This window comes from Pipistrellus hanaki (genome assembly GCF_964339955.1).
Source record: "Pipistrellus hanaki genome assembly, chromosome: 12".
NCBI lineage: Eukaryota > Metazoa > Chordata > Mammalia > Chiroptera > Vespertilionidae > Pipistrellus > Pipistrellus hanaki.
In genome coordinates this window covers 31,872,029-31,894,791 of record NC_140514.1, presented here as the reverse complement: position 1 = coordinate 31,894,791, position 22,763 = coordinate 31,872,029, and the positions used below count along the sequence as shown (strand labels likewise).

General features: G+C 39.1%; 2 protein-coding genes across 2 annotated transcripts in view; both read right to left on the bottom strand.

Moving 5' to 3' along the window:
- The window catches only part of B3GNT2 (UDP-GlcNAc:betaGal beta-1,3-N-acetylglucosaminyltransferase 2), a 202,103-nt gene that overhangs the window by 161,847 nt on the left and 17,493 nt on the right, over positions 1-22,763 (bottom strand). The gene's annotated exons all lie outside the window — the stretch shown is intronic.
- COMMD1 (copper metabolism domain containing 1) overlaps positions 2,178-22,763 on the bottom strand; it is a 53,535-nt gene continuing 32,949 nt past the window's right edge. Inside the window, exon 3 of the mRNA XM_084901132.1 lies at positions 2,178-3,481. Within this exon, the coding sequence (XP_084757258.1) occupies positions 3,374-3,481 (108 nt within the window). The 3' untranslated portion in view covers positions 2,178-3,373. The remainder of the gene's footprint in view (positions 3,482-22,763) is intronic.

The following is a 22,763-nucleotide window of genomic DNA, read 5'->3' as shown; positions in this document are numbered from 1 at the left end:
TTGTTTCTTATCAACATGAAACTACTGAAGTCTGGAGTTTCTGTCGGACTTTATTCTGAGAGCAACTTTTGGCTTTTGACTAGACTTTTCCTGAACAGGCAAGTTAGAGTGCTCATTGCTCAAGCAATGACAATTTCTACAAGGCCTAATTCAGGCTGAGATTATTTTTACTTTGCCCCATATTTCCTGAATTTAAAATAAAGCGGTTTTACCGTAGGATTACAGAGGTAGGAAACCTGGTGGGATCTGCTGGGACCCTTATGCCAGTTTTCTTCTTCCTTGGTTTTTCAATGACCTAGTTGGGGGCTATAATAAAAAAGCCAATCCCCAGAGAGATGTCCTGGTTTAAGTATGTGTCCCTTGCAAAAATTTACAAAAACAAGTCCCAGAAAATACAAAAACAGATAATACCCAATTAGGCAAGAAGAGGAGTGTTTTATTCTCATATTTTCTTAGAGGGAATATAAACTAATATAACTTTTCTGCAAAGAATTTGCCAGCGTTTATTAAAGTCTTAAAAACAGTCTGCTCGACTGTCAAACTATAGCAGGAAGGTGAGGAAGGTTGGGGGTAGGGAGGCTGTAAGAGATCAACTGAAGGACTGTATGCATGCATATAAACATAACCAATGGACACAAGACAGGGGGGAGGGGGTTGAAGGCATATTGGGAGGGGAGGCTGGGAGGAGGGTCAAGGGGGAAAAAGGAGACATATGTACTACTATTTGTAATGCTTCAAACAATAAAAAATAAATAAAAAATAAACAAAAACAAACAAACAAACAAGTCCACTCCACTTCCAGGAATTCATTCAGGGAACTTCAACTCTTCTCCCAGTTCTAGCTTTCTATTATCTCTCTGGATTAGGATGATGAGTCATTTAACTGTTCTTAGAATGTTCTATATTTTCACAATCTGTAATAATAAAAGGGTAATATGCTAATTAGACCAAATGTCCTTCCAGAAGCCTTTCCAGATGACCTTCTAGACGAAGCTGGACGAAGCTGAGGCTGCGAGGGTCGAGCCCCTTACATGAATTTTGTGCATCAGGCCTCTAGTAAACTGATAAACATGTACTCCTTCAGAATCAGAACTAAAACAATCACTGGCGAATATAAAACACAGGCAAACACACCCTGTCCAAAACCACTTGCATTAAAAAATGCTTAATGTTAGCCCTAGCCCTTTGGCTCTGTGGATAGAGCATTGGCCTACGGACTGAAACATCCCAGGTTTGATTCCGGTCAAGGGCACATGCCCAGATTCCCAGTGGGGGACGTGCAGGAGGCCCAGTTCTCTCATCATTGATGTTCCTTTCTCCCTCTCCCTTCCTCTGATTAAAAATATAATTTTTTTAAAAACACGCTTAGTGTTAACCTTCAACAACCAGTTTCTTTTATGATAATGATGAAAACCTCAGTGTACATGAACAGTTTTCCCAACCACCTAGTTGGAGGGTATAATAAAAAAGCTACTGCTTTGGTAGGATGACCTACACCGAGCTTTCCCTGTGGGCCCTTGGACTGGTCCTTCAGGCTTCCACAAACTTTGGAATGGAAGTTAATACTTATGTGGTAGCTAGAGTCCTTCCTCCCAGACTTCTGGAATCTCATTATCTAATGAAATATTGTTGACCTCCATTTTATAGCAAGAGACATTATCTAATTCTTCTGGATCACATGATGGTAGCCCTGGGAACAGAGAGCAAATTTTAATAGTTCGTTGGCCAAACCACATTACCCTACTATTTTAAGATGTTTTCCGAAGGGTCCACAGGGGCTACATTTAAAGCCTTCTGGTTATTGTTTGCTAACTTCTGGGATGGTTTTAATCAGGGAGGAAGCCAGTATTTTCAGCTTGGGGGTTGGGAAGGACTCCTAAAACATGTCTCCAAATTGATTTAGGAGAACATGCTTAACAGAAGAGGGCTTATTCCTGCCCTGGAATAAACTCATTAGAACTGATATATGATATAACCACAGACCAAGAGAACTACATTTCTTTTTTAACACATTATATCCCACAGGCAACTGAGGTTTCTAAAGTTTATCAATATCAAGTTACAAAACCTGTTCAACAGGGACCATCACTTTCATATACTGGTTGACAGTTTCCTCCTCTTAGAATAACCTTGGTGTTTCGTACAATTTCTCTATTACGATCTAGTTTTTACACTAGTTTTTTTTTTTTTAAGACATTTTATTTCTTTTTTAAAAATATGTATTGATTTTAGAGAGAGAAGGGAGAGGGAAATAGAGATAGAAGCAACATCACTGAGAGAGGAACACTGATTGGCTGCATCCTGCATGCCTCCTACTGGGGGACAAGCCCACACCCCAGGCATGTGTCCTGAATGGGAATCAAACCAGTGACCTCTTGGTACATGGGCCGATGTTCAACCACTGAGCCACATCAGCTGGGCTGAAGACATTTTTTCAAAGAGCTTTTATTTGATGACTCAAGTAAAATTTTTCTTTCTTTTTTTAAAAACATATTTTATTGATTTTTTACAGAGAAAAAGGGAGAGGGAGAGAGAGTCAGAAATATCGATGAGAGAGAAACATCAATCAGCTGCTTCCTGCACACACCCCACTGGGGATGTGCCTGAAACCAAGGAACATGCCCTTGACCAGAATTGAACCTGGGACCCTGAGTCTGCAGGCCGATGGTCTATCCACTGAGCCAAACCAGCGAGGGCTCAAGTAAAATTTTCTTAAAGAACCTCACTTTACCTCCAGTGACATTTTTCTCTTCCCACAGTCCTAACTTGACGTCAGGGAGTCCCTTTGTGATGAGATCAGTTCATTTCTAGGTTCTAAAAAAGCTCGTGTTTCTCAGTAGCTCAGATCAAACCAGATCCCCCAGATTTGGGTAGAATTAATTCAAATACCTGAATCAGTTCCAGAAGCATCTCTGGTTTTACTGTCAAGGGTCAGCAAATCTCTAGGCCTCAGCTCAAAATACACAGTATTTGGGCAGCCTTGTATTTGTTTGTATAAAATGTTTTCTAATTCTTGTATAATTTATCATGTACATATTCCTAAAATCCTACTCAGGAACAAACCACCATAATACGGGTTTCTAAAGTTGACCCCCGCCAATCTGAATCCAAGTCTCTGGGGATTGGGTTCTGGACACCTCCTTTAAAAAAAAAAAATGCTGTTACAAGTGCCTCTACATGCTGAAGTATAAGAGCCTTTGCAGTAAAACAACTATAAGAGTAAATGGAAAAAAAATAAGTTTCAGCAAGCAGAGGCAGGCAAATTCGAACTTGAGGATTTAATATTAATAGGTGAATAATATGGAAAAAAAAAGAAAGAAAAAGGAAAAAAAACAGATCATGAACACCTTTGCTTCAACAAGTCCATTTTCAGCTAGGCTGGCTGCATCAGTGTGCTGATACTTTCTTCTACCTCTGACAGCTTCTTCAGAACTTGGTTGACCTTGGCCTCATCAAATTCCAAACACAGAAATTCAGATTCCTGGAAAACATAAAAGGGCGTTTTAGCTACAAGAGACTCTCAAGATAGCCAAGGCTCTGGATCTGGTTTGACCCAATTCCAAAAGCCTGGGGCCCTTACCCAGCAAGCCTGGCTCAAGTCTCTTTATCCCTAAGTGATATGTTACCCAGCACAGCAAATCCAGCACAATGCCCTAAGTCAAACTACTTTTCTGAGATGTTTCATAAGTGATAAAGAGGTATTCAAATGTCAGGTGTTCTTATTATGAAGCATGTGAGAAGCTCTTATCGTCTATCAACATACTTAACCCCTCAATAATTTTTAAGGTAAGTACTAAATATGGCTGCTTTTCACTAAACAAATCTTAGGTTTACACTTTCTTGAGAGACAAGGGCAAATCATATATCCAAGAGTAACTATGTTCAAGATTTGAAGGAACAATAGTCATGTAATTTTAAAGCTGTATGAATTATTAGAAATCATATCATCCAACTGTCTTGTTTTTTAGATAATGAAATCGAGGCCCCAGGCATGTTAAAGGACATGCCTATTGTCTATCTCTCAGTTAACCTTGGGGCACAGAGAGGTTAACCTGCATCACAAAACCAGAAAAAGGCAGAATCAGATTGTGAACTCCAAAGTCCATGCTGTCTCCACAGCACCTGTCCTGTAGTATAAAATGAAAGAGGACTTGGGTTGACTCTGTGTTACCCTGGGAATAGGGCTAATTTGGATCTAGTGGTTGTACTAGAAATTGTGACAGGTGGTGAAAAACTCAGTGTATGTGAACAGTTTTCCCAACGACCTAGGTAAACTTAATTAGAAAGTTGGACAGCTAAGAATCATTACTAGACCCAAGTTGGGAAACATCAATCAGATCATTGAAAGATAATCAGATCTTGAAACAGCTATAAATATTTCTAGGGCTTTTCTACTTGCTGCAAGCTGGCTCTCCCCAGATTTCCCTCAAACACATTTCCTTTAATCACTGGTAGGATCAGTCAATCAACCCTAGATTAGGTAGACATCAAAGACAAAAGCCTCTGAAGTATGGTGACAGAAACTTCATGATCACTAAACAAGTCCTAGGTTCACACTGGCTTGAGAGACAAGGGCAAATCACATATCCAAGTGTAACTATGTTCAAGGCTCTTAGGAACATAGTCATGTAATTTTAAAGCTGTATGAATTATTAGAAATCATATCATCCAACGGTCTTGTTTTTAGATAATGAAATCGAGGCCCCAGGCAAGTTAAATGACATGCCTATTGTCTATCTCTCGGCTCATGGCAGAACCACAGATCAGTGATCTCTACATTTTCCTCCGTAAATACTGTGGCCTTTCCCAAAGTGGCAGGGAGAAGAAGACCACAGCCTCTTCAAAGGGAGAAAGCCATTCTGTCATCAGCTAGAAGAATCTTCAGCAATTGATTCTGAAAAAGTACCGTTGCTGCTGCTAAGCTGCTGTGCTGAATCTATACTGATGGCACTGAACATCCCCCAGGAAAAACGAATGCAGAGGAAAATGAGAGTTATTTCCAGATGAAAGGCTCCCAAAGGAAGGGAAGGCAGCTTTCCCTGAAACAGGAAACTCTCCTCAAACATGTGATTGAATAGGAGAGGGGTATAGTCTCATATGTGAGCTTAGAAACTTCCAAGTTTTCATTTAGTTTCAAGCAAAAAACAATAAAAAAAAATAATAAAAAAAAAGGAAGCCAGCTGTGCTTGAGCTTTAGGAGGAGTAAATTTATAGCAAATTAGGCAGTTCAGCCGGCTACATTAAGAACAGGCCTCGGGCCGGGACCGGTTTGGCTCAATGGATAGAGCAGCATTTTTCAACCGCTGTTCCGCGGCACACTAGTGTGCCGCGAGATGTTGCCTGGTGTGCCGTAGGTGCAGACAAGACAAGAATTTTATAATTTTTCACTATTTTGTTTACTTAATATTTCATAATAAAGTAATTATAAAATACTTTCTTTGTGTTTATTTGATTCCTATTCAAGAGAATTACTTTATATATAGTCAATATAGGCACAGAGTTAAATTTTTTAACATTTTCTAATGGTGGTGTGCCTCGTGATTTTTTTCATGAAACAAGTGTGCCTTTGCCCAAAAAAGGTTGAAAAACACTGGGATAGAGCGTCGGCTTGGGGACTGAAGGGTCCCGGGTTCGATTCCGGTCAAGGGCATGTACCTTGGTTGCGGGCATGTCCCCAGTAGGGGGTGTGCAAGAGGCAGCTGATCGATGACTCTCTCTCATCGATGTTTCTGGCTCTCTATCTCTCTCCCTTCCTCTCTGTACAAAATCAATAAAATATATTAAAAAAAAAAAAAAAAAAAAAAAAAAAAGAACAGGCCTTGGATTTGAAAGCCTTTTATTCTTTTTTTTTTCTTTTACACTTTTTATTAAATTATTATCTGTGTACGTATTTTACCATTGCTCCCCCATCTCATACATACCCTCCCTCCCCAGAGTTTTGTGTCCATTGGTTGTACTTATACGCATGTATACAAGTCCTTCGGTTGATCTATTATCTCCCCCAGATCTCCCTACCCTCCCCGCTGTAATATGACAGTCTGCTTGTTGCTTTACTGTCTCTATATCTATCTTTTGGTTCATCAGTTTATAATGTTCTTTATTATCCATAAATGAGTGAGGTCATGTGGTGTTTCTCTTTCATTAACTGGGAAAGACTCTTATTCTTCATTCAGTTTTACTGAGGTCTTGAGCTTGACTTTAAAATGTTTTTTAACATCTGGCTTTTGAACCAATGGTCTAGAAACTAATAACTAGCAGAGTCTAACATATATATTTAGGAAACTGGCAGAAAAGATGATGTATTCCCTGTTTTACCTTGGAGAAAGTTTGTTACAATGATAAATCACCTGGTTTTCCATTTATGTGGGAAGAGATTATCAAGGACAATGATCATAGAGACAGGAATATGTAAGCAGAGTTTATTAACAGCCAGGATCTTTTCTGATCAGGGTCATTATTTGTTGTAGGTTTTAATATTAACATTATTTTTTATTAACCCTCTTAAGTATTACTTTTTTAAAAAAAATATATTTTATTGATTTTGTACAGAGAGGAAGGGAGAGAGATAGAGAGTTAGAAACATCGATGAGAGAGAGTCATTGATCAGCTGCCTCTTGCATACCCCCTACTGGGGATATGCCCACAACCAAGGTACATGCCCTTGACTGGAATCGAACCCGGGACCCTTCAGTCCCCAAGCCGACGCTCTATCCATTGAGCCAAACCGGTCTCGGCATAACCCTCTTAAGTATTACTGAAACTCAGTTTATTTTATTTATTTTAATATATTTTTATTGATTTCAGAGAGGAAGGGAGAGGGAGAGAGAGATAGAAATATTAGTGGTGAGAGAGAAACATTGATCAGCTGCCTCCTGCACACCCCACACTGGAGATCGAATCTGCAACCAGGGCATGTGCCCTGACGGGGAATCGAATTGTGACCTCCTGGTTCATAGGTCAACGCTCAACCAATGAGCCACGCTTAGTTTATTTTTAAAGAAAATCAAATACTGAAGAGAAATAGCAGGCTAGATAAAGAAAAGTCCAAAGTCAGTTTGGCTCGGTGGTTGAGTGTCAACCTATGAACCAAGAGGTCACAGTTTGCTTTCCCGTCAGGGCACATGCCCGGGTTGTGGGCTCGATCCCCAGTGTGGGGTGTGCAGGAGGCAGACAATCAATGATTCCCTGGTTAGGGCAAGCCTAAGTCTTTAATGTTTTAGCTGAAACTCATTTCCTATCAGGGTCAAAAAATGTAAATGATTATTAATTTATCTATACTAATAAAAGGCCTGTAGCCGTGACGCTGTAACTCGCAATGACCCAAGACTGGTCACCAGGAGGCTGTGTGCGCAGTGAGGTGCTCTCGGGTGGGTGGGTGGGTGGGAAGGTGACTCTGGGTTTTCTCCCCCCACCCCACCCTCGCACCTCCCCCCCTCACGCGCCACGGGATTCAGTCTGGGTCCTGCCTGGGTCTGGGTCTCGCTATAACTTACTGAATAGAATTACTGAGTAGAATTATTCAGAATAAATTCAACATAAAACAAACTAGAAATCCTAAAACCTATGCTCTATATATTCTTATTTTCCATGCAAAATTTTCACAAAGTTTTATTCCCAATTTATTGGCCATATTTAGCATTATAATACAACTTTGGCGATTTCTAACATGCTGTGGTTTCCTTAAAATTCTAAAGTTGGGGGATGTGTGGCGAGAGTGACAAAGGGTGCCTCAGGATCCCGCTAAACTGATGCTGACTCGAGTGGACCAGACTTCGTAAGGCTTGCTCCTAGTTTTTCTTTTGGTTTTGTTATTGGGAATGTGGCTCTTGGTTCTTGGGTTCAACAAAGAAAGAATTCAGAGCCAAGAACTCTAGTGTACGAAGTTTATTTAGCAAGCGAAGCAGAAGCACACTTGAGAGAAGGAAAGAGTGGGCTGCTCAGAGCTGCCTTGGCCTTTCAGAAAGAAAGTCACGGAGGCAGAAAAGTGATCCAGATGGTCCGTGTGACTCAGGGAACAAATGACAGGGCCAAAAGAAGGGCCCTTGGAGCTTAGGAGAAAAAAAGCAAAGACACACACCTGAAAGAAGCGGCAGGGGGGAAGGAGGTTTAGGCACAGGTGTTCAAGAGACAAGAAAAAAAAGAGAGAGGGGGGAAGAGAGGAGGAGAGAGGGAGAGAAAGAAATGTTAAAAAGATCTCAGGAGAGGATCTCAATAGAATATTCATCAGCTTATCAGGTATGTTCTTTAATAAGCTGATACATCAAAATGAACATACAGGATCGGGGCAGAGGTCATTAGTCGTTGCATCCAATCCTGATGGCATCACTCCACCAGGTGTTGCTGCTTTTCTGGGCCTGGAGCTGAGACACAGCTGAGGACTAGATGTTATCTTTAGTTTGACCAAAACTCTGTTTCTGTGGTTTACAGACCCAAAGCTTTGTTCCTAAGAAAGATTACCTGTTGCTGATCAGAACCTCATGGTCCTAAGGGCTTACTGCTTAAGGGAGAGGTTGTGCAAGGGAGAAGGAGGCAAGTGAGTCAGGGTGTAAGAATGGGGCCCGTCTCAATCAGCTATCTGTCTCAGTTTCCCCATTCCACTTCCCAAGGAATTTTCCTAGCTTCTTACTATCCTGCCTGTTTTATTTATTGATGCAAAGAGACTCTTGGCTGAGAAAAACTTTAGCCATAAGGCCTATCCCCCTAATTGGTCTGTCACTTCATAAACCTAAATTAATCCTCTGCCACTGCAGCTCTGGCACTCTGTCTTCTGTGTTTAACAACTGGAGAGAGAACAAGAACATGCAGTAGGTGTCCATAATGTTCTTAGAACAATTGGGACTAAGAGAATTCACTCTAATAGATGAAAAAGCAATGCCCAGGCATTGCTCACTGGTTGGAGTGCCATCACTCAGACCGAAGGGTCTTGGATTTGATTCCCAGTCAAGAGCACATATCTCAGTTGCATGCTTGATCCCCAGCCCTGGTGAGGGATGTGCGGAAGGCAGCCAATCGATATGTCTCTCTCACATCGAAGTTTCTCTCTCTCTCTCTCTCTCTCTCTCTCTCTCTCTCTCTCTCTCTCTCTCCCTCCCTCCCTCCCTCCCCTTCCCTCCCTTTCACTCTCTCTAAACATCAATGGAAAAATATCTTCAGGTGAGGATTTAAAAAAAAAAAAAGGAATTCTTATTCCAAATATTTCTTTTCCTTTAGTAACAAGGACTACTGTTCTCAACCTAGATGTCTTTAAAACATAAGTACTCTCAGAAGAAGTATTATAAAAAGTTATTAACACCTTTCTATTACTTAAATCAGGAGACATATGTTCTTCCAGGAAGAATGAACCCAAGTAGCCTGCCTTAAAATACATGGTACCTACCATTAAGAGGTCTAAGTAAGGCACAAAATATAAAAGAACTAGGAAAGTACCAAAGGCAAATCCTTCCCTTACCCCATAACCCATATCAGATGCACAGATCCACAGGTGAAGTATATTAAGTAACTCAGATCTCTGATCCATACTCTCCATGCCTTTCAAATCATCTGATCTCAGAAGTTGCCAGGCACCAAGAAAACCTAGGGAATCTTACAAAGGGAGCATTAGCAAGATAATTTCAATAAAAACCAAAGGTTGAATTTAAACACACACACACACACACACACACACACACACACACACATTCTTCTGCTGCTGTGCTTTCATTTTTATCTGCAGACTCAGAGCCTGTGAGCCAACAAGGCAATAACATTGAAGAACACAATCCACTCAAAGTTGTTTGAATTTCTAAGACAGAAAGTGGGAGTATGCCAAGAACAGGACCCTGAAATTCTTTTGGTTTAGGTTTCTTAGCTGGAAAAAACCTAGAACCATGACTTAGAAGAAAACTATACATGCCTGTACTGCCAATGTGTGGTTAAAAGGAATATGAATTTTGGCCCAAGCAACCCTGACTTGTTTCTGAAAAGGAGAAAATAGTTTTGATTTTGCAAGAATGAGTGGTTCTTTGGGGGGCTGAATGATGTACTGCTAAACCAAGACCATGACTATTCTTCTTCTTCTCCCCAACCCCCACCCCGGCCCAAAATTTCCAAACAACCTGATATATACTCTGATTCCCATTACAGCCCAGTGGACAGTAAAAGGTAGAGGACCATCAATCTTCATTTTAACACTAGCAAAGAAAAAAAAGAGACCCAAAGATTAATCCCAATTATTCGGAGACCAGAATTCCCAGCTCTTTGATTTAATCCACAGCCTGCTAACTATTTACATCTGCCTCTAAATTTAGATAGTTTCAAACATGATTAGTGTAGTACATGTAACAGAGTAGAATGGCAACTAATTAAAAATGCCTGAATTTATGCTGATTTACATAAACACCAGGACTTAAGCATTTAACAAAGGTATTTAGAAACACCCAACAAAAGAAAAGAAAATGGAGCCAAGTTATATAAACACAAAAAGCTCAACAATTAGATCTTTGGCTGTTTCCTATGTTTTTCAAAACATTGTGCCCCAATCCATTTTCCAACTTTTTCGATTTTCAGCAGGATTTAATGTTTAGCTATTAAGATTCCTGTATTTTGAAAAACTTTGGCTAAAAAAACATTTGGGTAGAAAACTATTTTAGGTGCTCTGGTTGGATCTGCAGGAAACCATACTAAGCTTTTGGCTGAGTAGATCTAGTTCCCATGTGAAAATGGACAAAGAACCAGAGGAACAACTGCTAAACAGCTGGAAAGGCAAATCGCACTGAAGGAAGGATAAATTTCACTTAAATCTTAGAGAAACTAAATGACAAAACTCTAACACTTAAAAAAAAAAAAAAAGTGTGTTGCTAATTTTCAAACTCGGCCCCTCCTCATTCCTGATGGAGTATATTCCAGAGCAAACTCATTTGCAAACAACTTTGACAAACAAACTAAAATATATTTGAATGACAGAAATAGAGAAAATGAAAAACAAAGCAGAACTCATCCCGAGTTCCTTGTTAAGGCAGTATCATCGGTCAGGCAGGAACAAAGTATGCACCTCCTTTCTAAGGGGTTCTTCAAAATCTATAGATTAAGAGGGAGGAAACATCTTAGCATATCCAATAAAAAGACAGGAGTGCCCCAATGAATTGTAAACTCCTTGGCAGAAGAGGAAGACAGAAGCGGTACTAATCAAACCAATTCTGGGATTGCATTTTTTCTCCAATAAGAGATCACTAACTTGCTCTGCTTACAGCACCACCTCTCAGTTCTCAGCTTTCTCCATGTGGTTTCTTTCAAGTCAATAATGACAGCATAATTAAGCAGAAACAGGCGTAGTGAGAAAGCAACATTTTCCTTGGCCCTTCTCAAGGAGGAAACAAATAGGTAAATAGGGCAATAATGGAAAGACCAAGGGTAGGACTTTCAAATTTAAAAAGAAAACAAACAAACAAAAAAACACTAATTTGGGGGGCGGGGGGGATTTTTATTATAATAATTTTTTTTCCTGTGGTTATGGGGAAAGTGGACTAATTTTGTTGTGTTTCCAACAAATTTCAAATATAAGTTACATTCTAAGGTAATACTAGGGGTTGGGACTTTAATATATTAATTTGCAAAGGACACAATTCAGTCCATACAATCCCCAATGCTAGAGGATAGTATGTCAAGCATTTGGTAAGTATTTGCAGACAGTGATGATGATGATGATGACGAACTCACACATGATTCTAGGCTTGCTGTTCATATCATACAGAAAAGAATTTATAATAGTCCAAAAACAAGAAAACAGATATATACAAAAGGATTGCTCAGGTATGCCGGTCCAATTTGGCAGAAGACATATCACTGAACTTGATGTTGCAATGTCATTTAAGCTATGGGGGCTACCAAAATAAAAGCTGCCAGGAAAAGAACTAGAAAATGGTTTAAAAAGAAATCTCTCATATGCACCTTGCTGCTAACATCCAACCCTGAAGACTGACTCTGGGTCTGGCACAACATTTTGTGATAAAATAAGGGAGTGAGGGAAGGAGAAAGGATTTGTAGTCATTGCATAAAGTTATAGTCACTAGTCTCTCTATAACTCTCAATAAACTTCTGGAAGAGACAAAAGGGAGTAGATTGCATCTTTATTATATAGGGTTGAATTCTAATATCACTTAAGTTGCTGAGCTTTTGTTCACATGCAATAATCATCCCTCACATTAACCCATGCTTCATAGTTTTAAAGCACGCACATGCATGACCTCACTTGATCCTTAGAACAAACAGCCCTGTGAACTAGAAAGAGTCCAAGGCAGGGATAAGTCCCTTTAGACAAATGTAGAAGTGACAGACCTTTTCAATTTGACCCAAAGCAGATCTTTTTAGCTATATTCGGCAAGAAGACTTTGTCAGATAATGCAATGGATTTTTGTATACTTCTGATACAATTTATATAGGAAAAGAGCCCACAAATCTAGAAACTAGAGATTAAAAGTTCAGTCATTTGCAAAAGACAGAGCAAGTAGTCAGGTCCTAACTGAAGAAAAAATAGACTTTCTTATTTGTCCACCATTTATTCAACAGAATTCTGAAGCAGACCCTGGGGGAAAATGACATGCCACAATTTTTAAAAAATATATTTTATTGACTTTTTACAAAGAGGAAGAGAGAGGGATAGAGTTAGAAACATCGATGAGAGAGAATCATCGATCAGCTGCCTCTTGCACACCCCCTACTGGAGATGTGCCCATAACCAAGGTCCATGCCCTTAACCGGAATCGAACCCAGGACCTTTCAGTCCGCAGACCGACGCTCTACCACTGAGCCAAACCTGTTTCAGCAACATGCCACAATTTTTAAAAAGTCAGTTTGGAAGACAGGAGTAAGAGAGACTGTGGAGAAAGTGTGACAAATCTGAAGGCATAAGCAAATTCAGAGGGATACAGAAATTATAATAATGATAATATTAGTAGCAATGATAACTAACAATGGCTAAGGTTTATTGAACACATTAAAAATGCCAAGCATTACTCTAAGTACTTTACATGTACCACTTCATGTTGGTGAGGACAATTTTATCTCACTTTATAGATAATGGAAGTGAAGAAGGATGATCAACTTGTGTAAGGCCACACAGGTGGTAAGTAGTAGAGCCAGTTCTAAACCCAGGCTTGTCTCACTCAAGTTTGGGCCCTTAACCATTTCACAATCCTGATACACATTCATATATAACATAAACATCATCACAGTCACTGAGTACCCACATGTGAAAGTTATTCCTGGATTCAGTTAACTTGAACAAAGACTCAAAGAAAAGCTGAGTGCTGATAGTATGATTACCCCAAGTCAACCTAAAGTATCCTATATAAACATTTGGATGGGCAATAATTATACCTTGGTTGCATAGAAAGATTTTCAGCTTTAAGTGTAATGAGATGACAGCACAACTAAGTTAATATGTGCATGTGATCCAGGCAGAGAAGCATATCATAAAGAGACTAAGTCCTTATTCTAAGGCAAGACAGACCCTTTATTCCTTCTCTCTTTCTGTGTGTTGGGGGGTGGGGGAAGATAGTGAGAATTCAGTTACATATATAGTTCATTTCTCCATCACCAGGAGAGGTGGAGGCAAAGTTTACCTTTGTTGTTCTACAGACTAATGTGTGGAGCTCCTTGAACTCTTCTTCCACTAACCCAAATCATAGTCAGCAGAACCAAAATACTTTGCTTAAACTGGGGATTCTTTCCATTAATAATAAGAAGGAATTCCTAATTCTACCTTGTTATCTAACCCAAGAACACCAAGTTATTCACCTTGAGAAAAATCCCATCAGCATTTATAAGAACTTTTGGGATATAAAAAAGATAAATACACTCAATTGTGAGTTTAAATCTTTAATATCCTTCATATTTAGCCCACATCTATTCTCTGGCCAAGCCAAGTGTAAACGGGAATAGGTGGAGTGAAGGGAAAGAAAGCTCTTGCTAATGCCCAAAATAACATAGTTCAGTCATACATAATTGCTTGACTAAAACCGTAAAGACAGTGCAGGAAGCATGTACACTGTTATAAGCAAACAAATAATTATTAAAAATAAATAATGCTAACTCTATTTTGTAGTCCATCCTTTTGTGGAAAAGAACACATTTATCACTCTATCCAGGATTATGTCAATAAACTAGAAATATGAACTATCTAAGAAGCATCAAAATAAATTATAAAAACAGTAAAAACAACTATTTTGAAGAAAAGTGATGTATGTCCCCTAATGAGAGTATAAGAAAAACATCAAGACACTATGACATATATTTCCTCTATGATACTGCATTCTATATTTGTCTCCTCAGCATGGTTTGATAAATTCTTTGCCAAAGGAGGAAACATGAGCATAGTCCTTAACTCCTGGCTGAGTTGAGTTTTAACCATGCCTCAGTAGGTTTTGCTAGTTCCTGAATAATTTTAAATTAATGTGTAAAACGTAAGGCACTTAAATTTTTTTCATAATTTCAAGTGTACAAAAAAAATATGACTCTCCCATACCCTTTCTCCAGATTCACCATTTGTTTAATTGTTCAAATTGTGCCACATTCGCTTTGTCATTCTCTTTCTCTATTACACAACCACTTGAGGGTAAGTATGGAGATGTCATGACCTTTTATCCCTAAAAACTTTAGTGTACACTTCCTAAAGATAAGGATATTCTCTTATATAGTCACCAGAGGCCCAGTGCACGAAATTCATGCATCGGCCCAGCCTGCACCCTCTCCAATCTGGGACCCCTCTCACAATTCAGGACTGCTGGCTCCCAACTGCTTGCCTGCCTGCCTTCCTGATTGCCCCTAACTGCTTCTGCCTGCCTTCCTAATTGTCCCTAACTGTTTCTGCCTGCCAGCCTGATCGCACCCTAACCACTCCCCTGCCAGCCTGATTGATGTCTAACTGTTCCCCTGCCAGCCTGTCTGCCCCCAACTTCCCTCCCCTGCATGCTTGGTCACCCCTAACTGCCCTCCCTTGCAGGCCTGGTCCCTTCCAACTGCTCTCCTCTGCTGGCCATCTTGTGGTGCCATCTAGTGTCCACATGGAGGCAGGATCTTGGACCACATGGGGGTAGCCATCTTGTGTGTTGGAGTGATGATCAATTTGCATAGTATTCTTTTAATAGATAGGATAAAGACCTAGTGCATGGGTGGGAGTCAGCTGGTTTGCCCTGAAGGGTGTCCCAGATCAGGGTAGGCATTCCCATGGAGCATGGGGAGGCCTGAGCAAGGGGCCTGTGGTGGTTTGCAGGCCAGCCACATACCCTGGCAACACAAGCGGAGGCCCTGGTATCTGGAGTTTATTTATCTTCTACAATTGAAACTTTGTAGCCTGGAGCAGAGTCAAGCCTTCTGCTTGCTCCGTAGCAGCAGCCATTTTTGTTGGGATTTATGTATCTTCTATAATTGAAATTTTGTAGCCTTAAGAGGAGGCCTGGGCCAGCAAGGGCAGGTGGAAAGCTTGGCTTCCTCCATCACCAGAGGCAACCCTAGCCTCCCACCTACTCCCTGTGGCCGTAGCCATCTTGGCTGCGTTTATTTGCATATTTACTCCTGATTGGCCGGTAGGTGTGGCTTGTGTGTGTAGTGGAGTGATGGTTAATTTGCCTATTACTCTTTTATTAAATAGTATGTCATCTAATCCAGTCTCTAATTCTACCAAATATTCCAGTATAAAGTTTTTTCCTGTTCCCAAATCAAATCCGTAATGACACATTGATTACATTTAGATATACCTTTAGTCTCCTTTAATCTGGAAAAGTTTCTCAGTAGGCCTTTCTTAACAATACAAGCTAGTTACTTTATAGAATGCCAATTTGGGTTTGTCTGATGTTTCCTCATGATTAGATTCTATGTGTGTGCACATGCTTAATCTATTTACTAGTTTCTATCCCATGATTAGTGAACGCGGGCTTTGAAATCATACAAACTTAAATTCCAATCTAAATAAAAACTCTACCACTTTTGAGCTGTGAGACTATCTAGGTATTAGTTTCCTAATTTGTGAAATAGTGACTTAATAGATTTAACTGGTAAGGTTGCAGAGAAGATTTAATGAATGAGATAATGTATCTAAAGCAACATAACACAATTTTTGGGGAATGGATAAAAATGTATTTTACATTTTCCTGATTTAACCACAGTATGTCACACCCAGCAACATTAAAATGATATTAGTTAGTTAAGCAGCACCTCTGTTTACTTTCTCAAAGGGAAAAATAAATATTTCATTCTGCCTATAGCAATCTAATCTGGCCAAAGTCCTTCAATGCCAGTCAGAAACTGCCTCCAAGTAATCTGCAGCTGCATGGACTAGCCCAAGAAGAATAGCCACTGGCTAGTGAAAGAATACCAGGTGCTACAGTGAGCATGTTCCTTCCTGCAGAGTCCTCACAGAGACCCTGGCCAGTGCAGTGGGGTGGAGAGTATGACCAAGGTACCAAACACAAAAAAGACTCCAGGCTATAGCCACCAAGAATGTGAACATGCCTAGGCAGCATGGCTCAGTGGTTGAGCATTGACCTATGAACCAGAAGGTCATTCATGGTTCAATTCCCAGTCAAGGTACATGCCCAGGTTGTGGGCTTGATTCCCAGGGTGGGGCCTGCAGGAGGCAGCCAATGGATGATTGTTCTCTCTCATCATTGATGTTTCTATCTCCCTCTCTCCCTTCCTCTCTGGAATCAATTTAAAAAAAATTTTTTTTTAAGAATGTGAGTATGTTTCATGGACTGGTGATGAGTACTCTGACTAAAAGCAGGAGCAGAGTCTCAAATGAAAATTGTCCTTCCTGTCAAGCCATCACTGTCAGTCTTAAGAAGGAAGCATTTCCAATCTATTGTTTCAATATGATAATATCCTCCTGTTTGAACTAAAAAAAAAAACACAGGCCCCAAATCATGTCACTCCTGTAAAAGCCTATGACTTAACACCTGATTTAATTCCAGCTTCAACCTCTCCCAGAAATATAATCTTAATCAACCAGTATAGAACTTTTGGATCAAAAACCAGTACAGAAAAAACAAAAACAAAAACAAAAAAAAAACAACAGTACAGTTCTATATCCCATAAAAATAAGAGGCAATCTGCATAATAAAAGCCCTCAGAAATCTCTATCCCAAACAAAAGATGTCTGCCAGAAAATAATCCTTTCTTTTCTTTTGTCAATAGCTCCCTAGCCACATCCATCCTTCTTCCCATAAAAATCTTCTATTTTGCACAACCCTCAGAGAGCCCTTCTAGTTGCCTGATGGGATGCTGCAGGATTGATGAATCACTTAATTAAAGTCAATTAACTCTTCAACTTTACTCAGCTGAATTTCATTTTTAAACATTCTTTTAGAATACATCAATAAAATTATTCTAGTTATGTTAAACAAATCCTCTATGTCAGAGATTAAAACAAAACCAAAAAAAATCGCCAAAACCGGTTTGGCTCAGTGGATAGAGCGTTGGCCTGCGGACTGAAGAGTCCCGGGTTCGATTCCGGTCGGGGACATGTACCTTGGTTGCGGACACGTCCCCAGTAGGGGGCGTGCAGGAGGCAGCTGATTGATGACTCTCTCACCGATGTTTCTAACTATCTCTCTCCCTTCCTCTCTGTAAAAAAACAATAAAATATTAAATAAAATAAAATAAACAAAAAAATAAAAATAAAAAGCCCTGGCCAGTTTGGCTCAGTGGATAGAGCATCAGCCTGTGAACGGAAGGATCCCAAGTTGGATTTTGGTCAGGGGCATGTACCTTGGTTGCAGGCTCCTCAGGCCCTGGCCCTGGTCGGAGGCAACCAATTGATGTGTTTCTCTCGCATCAATGTTTCTCTCTGTCTTTCCCTCTCTTCTATTCTCCCTAAAAATCAATGGAAAAATATCCTCTGGTGAGGATTAACAAAACAAACAAATAATTTTTAAAAAAGGATTACATTAGCAGTACCAATTCTTCTAAATACAGAAGTACAAACCCACTTTTGAGATTTTTGAATCTAATTTCATCTGGGTTTTTCAATGTTATTATTTCAAATATTCTATCACTTTTTCTGTTTCCCCCCTCTATCAATTAGAACTTCAAATGAAAGTCAAATGATACCTTAAGGTCAATTAATTAATTAATTAATTAATCAATTTAACAGAAAATTCCTGTGTCCCAAATTTCAAACTGTGAAGAGGGGTCTCTAGCAAAGCAAGTGGAAAATTATCTATCCTATATAATAAAAGAGTAATATGCAGATTGACCATCACTCCAAACACAAGATGGCTGCCCCCATGTGGTCAAAGACCCTGCCCCCATGTGGACACAAGATGGCCACCAAAATATGGCCAGCAGGGGAAGGAAGTTGAGAGGGGTCAGACCTGCAAAGGAGGGCAGTTGGGGGTGATCAAGCCTGCAGGGGAGGGCAGTTAAGGATGACCAGGCCGACAGAGGAGGGAAGTTAGGGGTGACGGGGCCTGCAGGGAAGGGCAGTTGGGGAGGACCCAGGCCTGCAGGGGAGAGCAGTTGTGAGTGATCAAGCCAGGACTCCCCCCTGGCAAAAAAAAAAAAAAAAAAGAGGATAAGGCTGAATGTGGATTCATGAAACTTGAAGTTCTAAAAAATTCCCAAATGAATGCCAGTTTAACCAACCACGCTGTAAGTCAACTTTGTTGGTGCTGATGGTCAAGGCTTTCAGAGCAAAAATTAAATTATCTCCAAAGGGCTATTTCTTTCTGATCAATAAAGACATTTAGAATTTAAAACCCAGAAAAGGTTACTGGACAGTTTGGCACATTGTCAGGTTCATCATCAGATAGAGCTCTCATCCAACTGCCTGTCAGCTAGCAAGAAGCAGGATGGTGGAAGGCTGGCCTCATAAAAGTCTTCCATCAAGGGCACAAGCTCCAGAATACACCGCTATCCACATTCACCAGGTAGAGACAAGCCACAGAACCATTTCTGTTTTATTCTCCAACAAATGATTCCAGTCCAGTGATATTCTCAGTAAAAGTCATGGAAACAGATAGCCAAGACAATAGAGCTTGTGACTTTCCTCATAACCTGTGATATTTAATACCAAATTAGATGGACTTTGTTCTTTTAGAGAAAATACCCATTGGAGGGTTGGAAAAAGCCAAGCACACAGTTCTAAGGAACTTAGACTTTATTATGGAGGCAATGAGGGAATCATTAAAGATTTTTGGCTAGATAAATGACATGATCAGGGCCTATTTTTAGAAACACTAACTTGGTGGTAATATTCAGAATGGTTTGAAGAGGGGAGAAAGATCAAAAGTAGGGAGACCAATTCAAGCAAATGCACAGAGTTGAAATGAGCATGGTAACTCTGTACTTGCGGACCTCTCAGGGCCTAGGAAACCGTCAGGAACTGTGTCACTCTTTCAGGCATGTATCTCTCTCTTACATATGCACCAACTATCTCGTGCATGTTTACATCCCACACATGGTGCCTCTAATTCTACTTACTGGTTCTATTCTCTTCTTTCCAGAAAACTTCTGCACTAAACAGACAGCCAATAATTATTAGCCTGCCACAAGTTCCATGTAACCTCTCAGCTACAGTGCTCCTCATCATTATTTGACAGCTTCCCTACATTAAAAAGTTGAGAGTCCTAAGAAGAATCTCTTACCAAAATTATTATCTCTGCCTTTGCTAAGACTGTCACACCAAACCATATCACAAATACCTGTTTAGCCTATTGATGGGCTATCCTTGTTCAGGATTCCCTCTGATCTAATTAGCTGGGACCATTAGGGAAAATAGCTTCTCTTAGGTGAATTGGCAGGACAGGGCAGACAAGGACAGACTTTTGAAACATTTTATTTTATATTTATAGTTGACATACAATATTATATTAGTTTCAGGTGTACAACATAGTGACTAGATATTTATGTACCTTATGAAGTGATCACTCTGATAAGTCTAGTACCGATCTGAAACCACACATAGTTATTATAATTACTAGAGGTCCATTGCACAAAAAGATTTGTGCAATAGGCCTTCCTTCCCTTGACTTCCAGCACTGGTTTTCCTCTGGCATCCAGGACCCAGGCCTTCGCTCCAGCCATAGTCTGACTTCTTTGTCTTTGCTGCAGTCTTTGCTTCAGACTCCAGCCAGAGTCTGCCATCTTCATCTTTGCTGCAGACCCCAGAGTCTGCAGTCTTCGTCTTCGCTGTGGTCAGAGTGCCGCTCCTGTAGATCCCTTTGCCCCCCACACTCCCTCGCATTGAAGGCATCCTGCCCTGCCCAGCCATTCCACACCTGGAGCAGCTGGGTGGCCGCCATATTTGTCTTTCTAATTTACATATTCACTCCTGATTGGCTGGTGGGCATAGTGGAATGATGGTTAATTTGCAAGCTTCTCTTTTATTAGTGTAGATTATTGACTATATTCCCTATGCTGTAGTACTTTACATCATTGTGACTATTTTTTAAAAATATATTTTATTGATTTTTTTACAGAGAGGAAGATAGAGAGCTAGAAACATTGATAAGAATCATCGATCAGCTGCCTCTTGCATACCCCCCACTGGGGATGTGCCTGCAACCAAGGTACATGCTCTTGACTGGAATGGAACCCAGGACCCTTCAAACGTGGGCCAACGCTCTATCCACTGAGCCAAACCAGCTAGGGCTTGGTGAACCTTTGATAACAAAATGTTATTCACATGAAGGACATTGAGGTGATAAATAAAAATAGTGTACATTGTTTTCTGTAAACTTGTAAATATTTTTTATAAAAGGGACCATTATCATTAATTATTAAGCACCCATCAGAAATTTTTAGTTCAGCATAAAATGCAATAATCAGAACAGAATGAAATTACCATTTCATGATTTTATCTTTGAACAAGAAAAAATTTCAAACTACATTATAATAATCCTTACAGTTCTAAAAAGAGCAATTATAAACTTACAGTGATCTAGAAAGATTAAAACCCAGTTTTTAAAATTCATCTCTACTTTTGCTTTTAATTTATGTGAAGCAGCTCTCTAACCTTTTAAAGACCACAAACTACATTTTAAATTAGGATAATCGTATTTGCCTGCTCACTTCAGAGTCATCTGAGAATTATGAGATAATGTTCTTGTAGCTCTCTGAACCATACAGACAAAAGGCCTTAATTATCAATGATAAATGGAATTATTCTGGTGTAATTTTTCCTATCTCTGGTTTACCTAAAATTTGTGCTTGGAAGAAACTACAAAATTTAAAATAAAATACTTTAGATATAAATCTTGGCTTGTCTAATCTAGACAACTGGAGAGCCTATATAGACCATTCAAAAGAATATGAATAAGATAAAATGTGTATAAAAATAATGCTTACCCTCTAAAGAATAGAAAACCATTTAGAAAACAACTAATGGTGGTATATGTTCACCTAACTCAAAAAAAGATCAAATAAGCCTTTTTGAGATGTCATAAAACTGAATATTTTAAAAAATTTTTTAACAGAGCAGGCATTTAATTATGTTCTTTGTAAGAAATTTAGAATACCAGTTTATAAGAATTAATCCTAGATTAAAGGGCTACAAATAAGGCTGGATATTATGTTTTAAAAAAATCAATAAAATATATATTTTTTTAAAATAAAATAAAATAAAATAAAAAATCAAGTGAGAAAACATATAAAACCGCCTGGACTGAGTTACACAGATAATTTTTTTCTACTTTTTCATTTAGGAGTCTAATTTTAATTACTCATGAACAATAGTTTCCATCCTTTTCTCCACATCTAGGTAGTACCTAGAACTTTAGCAATAACAAACAGCCCATCAAATTTGTATAAATTTGGTTGATTTGTATCCCTGATCTGCCATTACAGGAATGAAGCAGCTGTAGTCAAAACTACAGTGTCCCTGGGAATTTAGACATTTGAATAATCACTTTCATGCACATATTTTGCTCCTTTTCCTCCCTTTATCTATAGTAATCTTATAGTATAAGTACTGAAATGCTAAACAAATATTGTAAGAGTTAAGGCACACTAGAAAAGAGAAAAGAAAAGAAAAGAAAAGAAAAGAAAAGAAAAGAAAAGAAAAGTAAAGTAAAGAAAAGTAAAGTAAAGTAAAGAAAGATGAGGTGAGGAGTTTCTTTTCTCTTGGTCATTTCAGAAAACAATCATGAAATTAAGATTCTAGTTCTCCCCTCTCCAACTTTATCTTTAAAAAAAAAAAATGAGGACAAGAATCCTTAACCAATTCTAATTAAGTCCAAGTAATGTCAATTTTACTGCCTATAACCAGCCAAACTGACAGGGAAACAGCACTTGAAATGAAACGCAGATGCACTTCTAGAGTGGTAAATGGAAATACATAACCACTGCACGAACCCAATGGTCGCATTCTCCCTCATGGTGACTACTTTCCATTCTTATTTCTCTCTGTTAGTCTCATTTTCTTTCACAGCTTTTCTTATTCTAATATAATAATCAAATTGCATAACAGAATTCAAATAATCACAGAGTTTTCCAGTTAAATGGTTCTTCCTCTTCTGAATTATAAAGAAACATCTAGGTTAATTTTTGTCTTGAGCTATAATCTATCAAAAGTTTTACTCAAAGGACTTTTATTAAACACGAATTAGCAAGTATAATAAGCATCAATCATGTCACATCATCTAAAATGATATAATTCTTGAAAGAGCATTTGAAATAAAAATAACAAATTCTAGGTTCTCTTTAAAGTTAGTGCATACAAAATATCACTATTGTAATTTCTGTGTCACGGTGGTCTGTTGTTGTAATTAGTTTTGATTCATATATTTGAATCT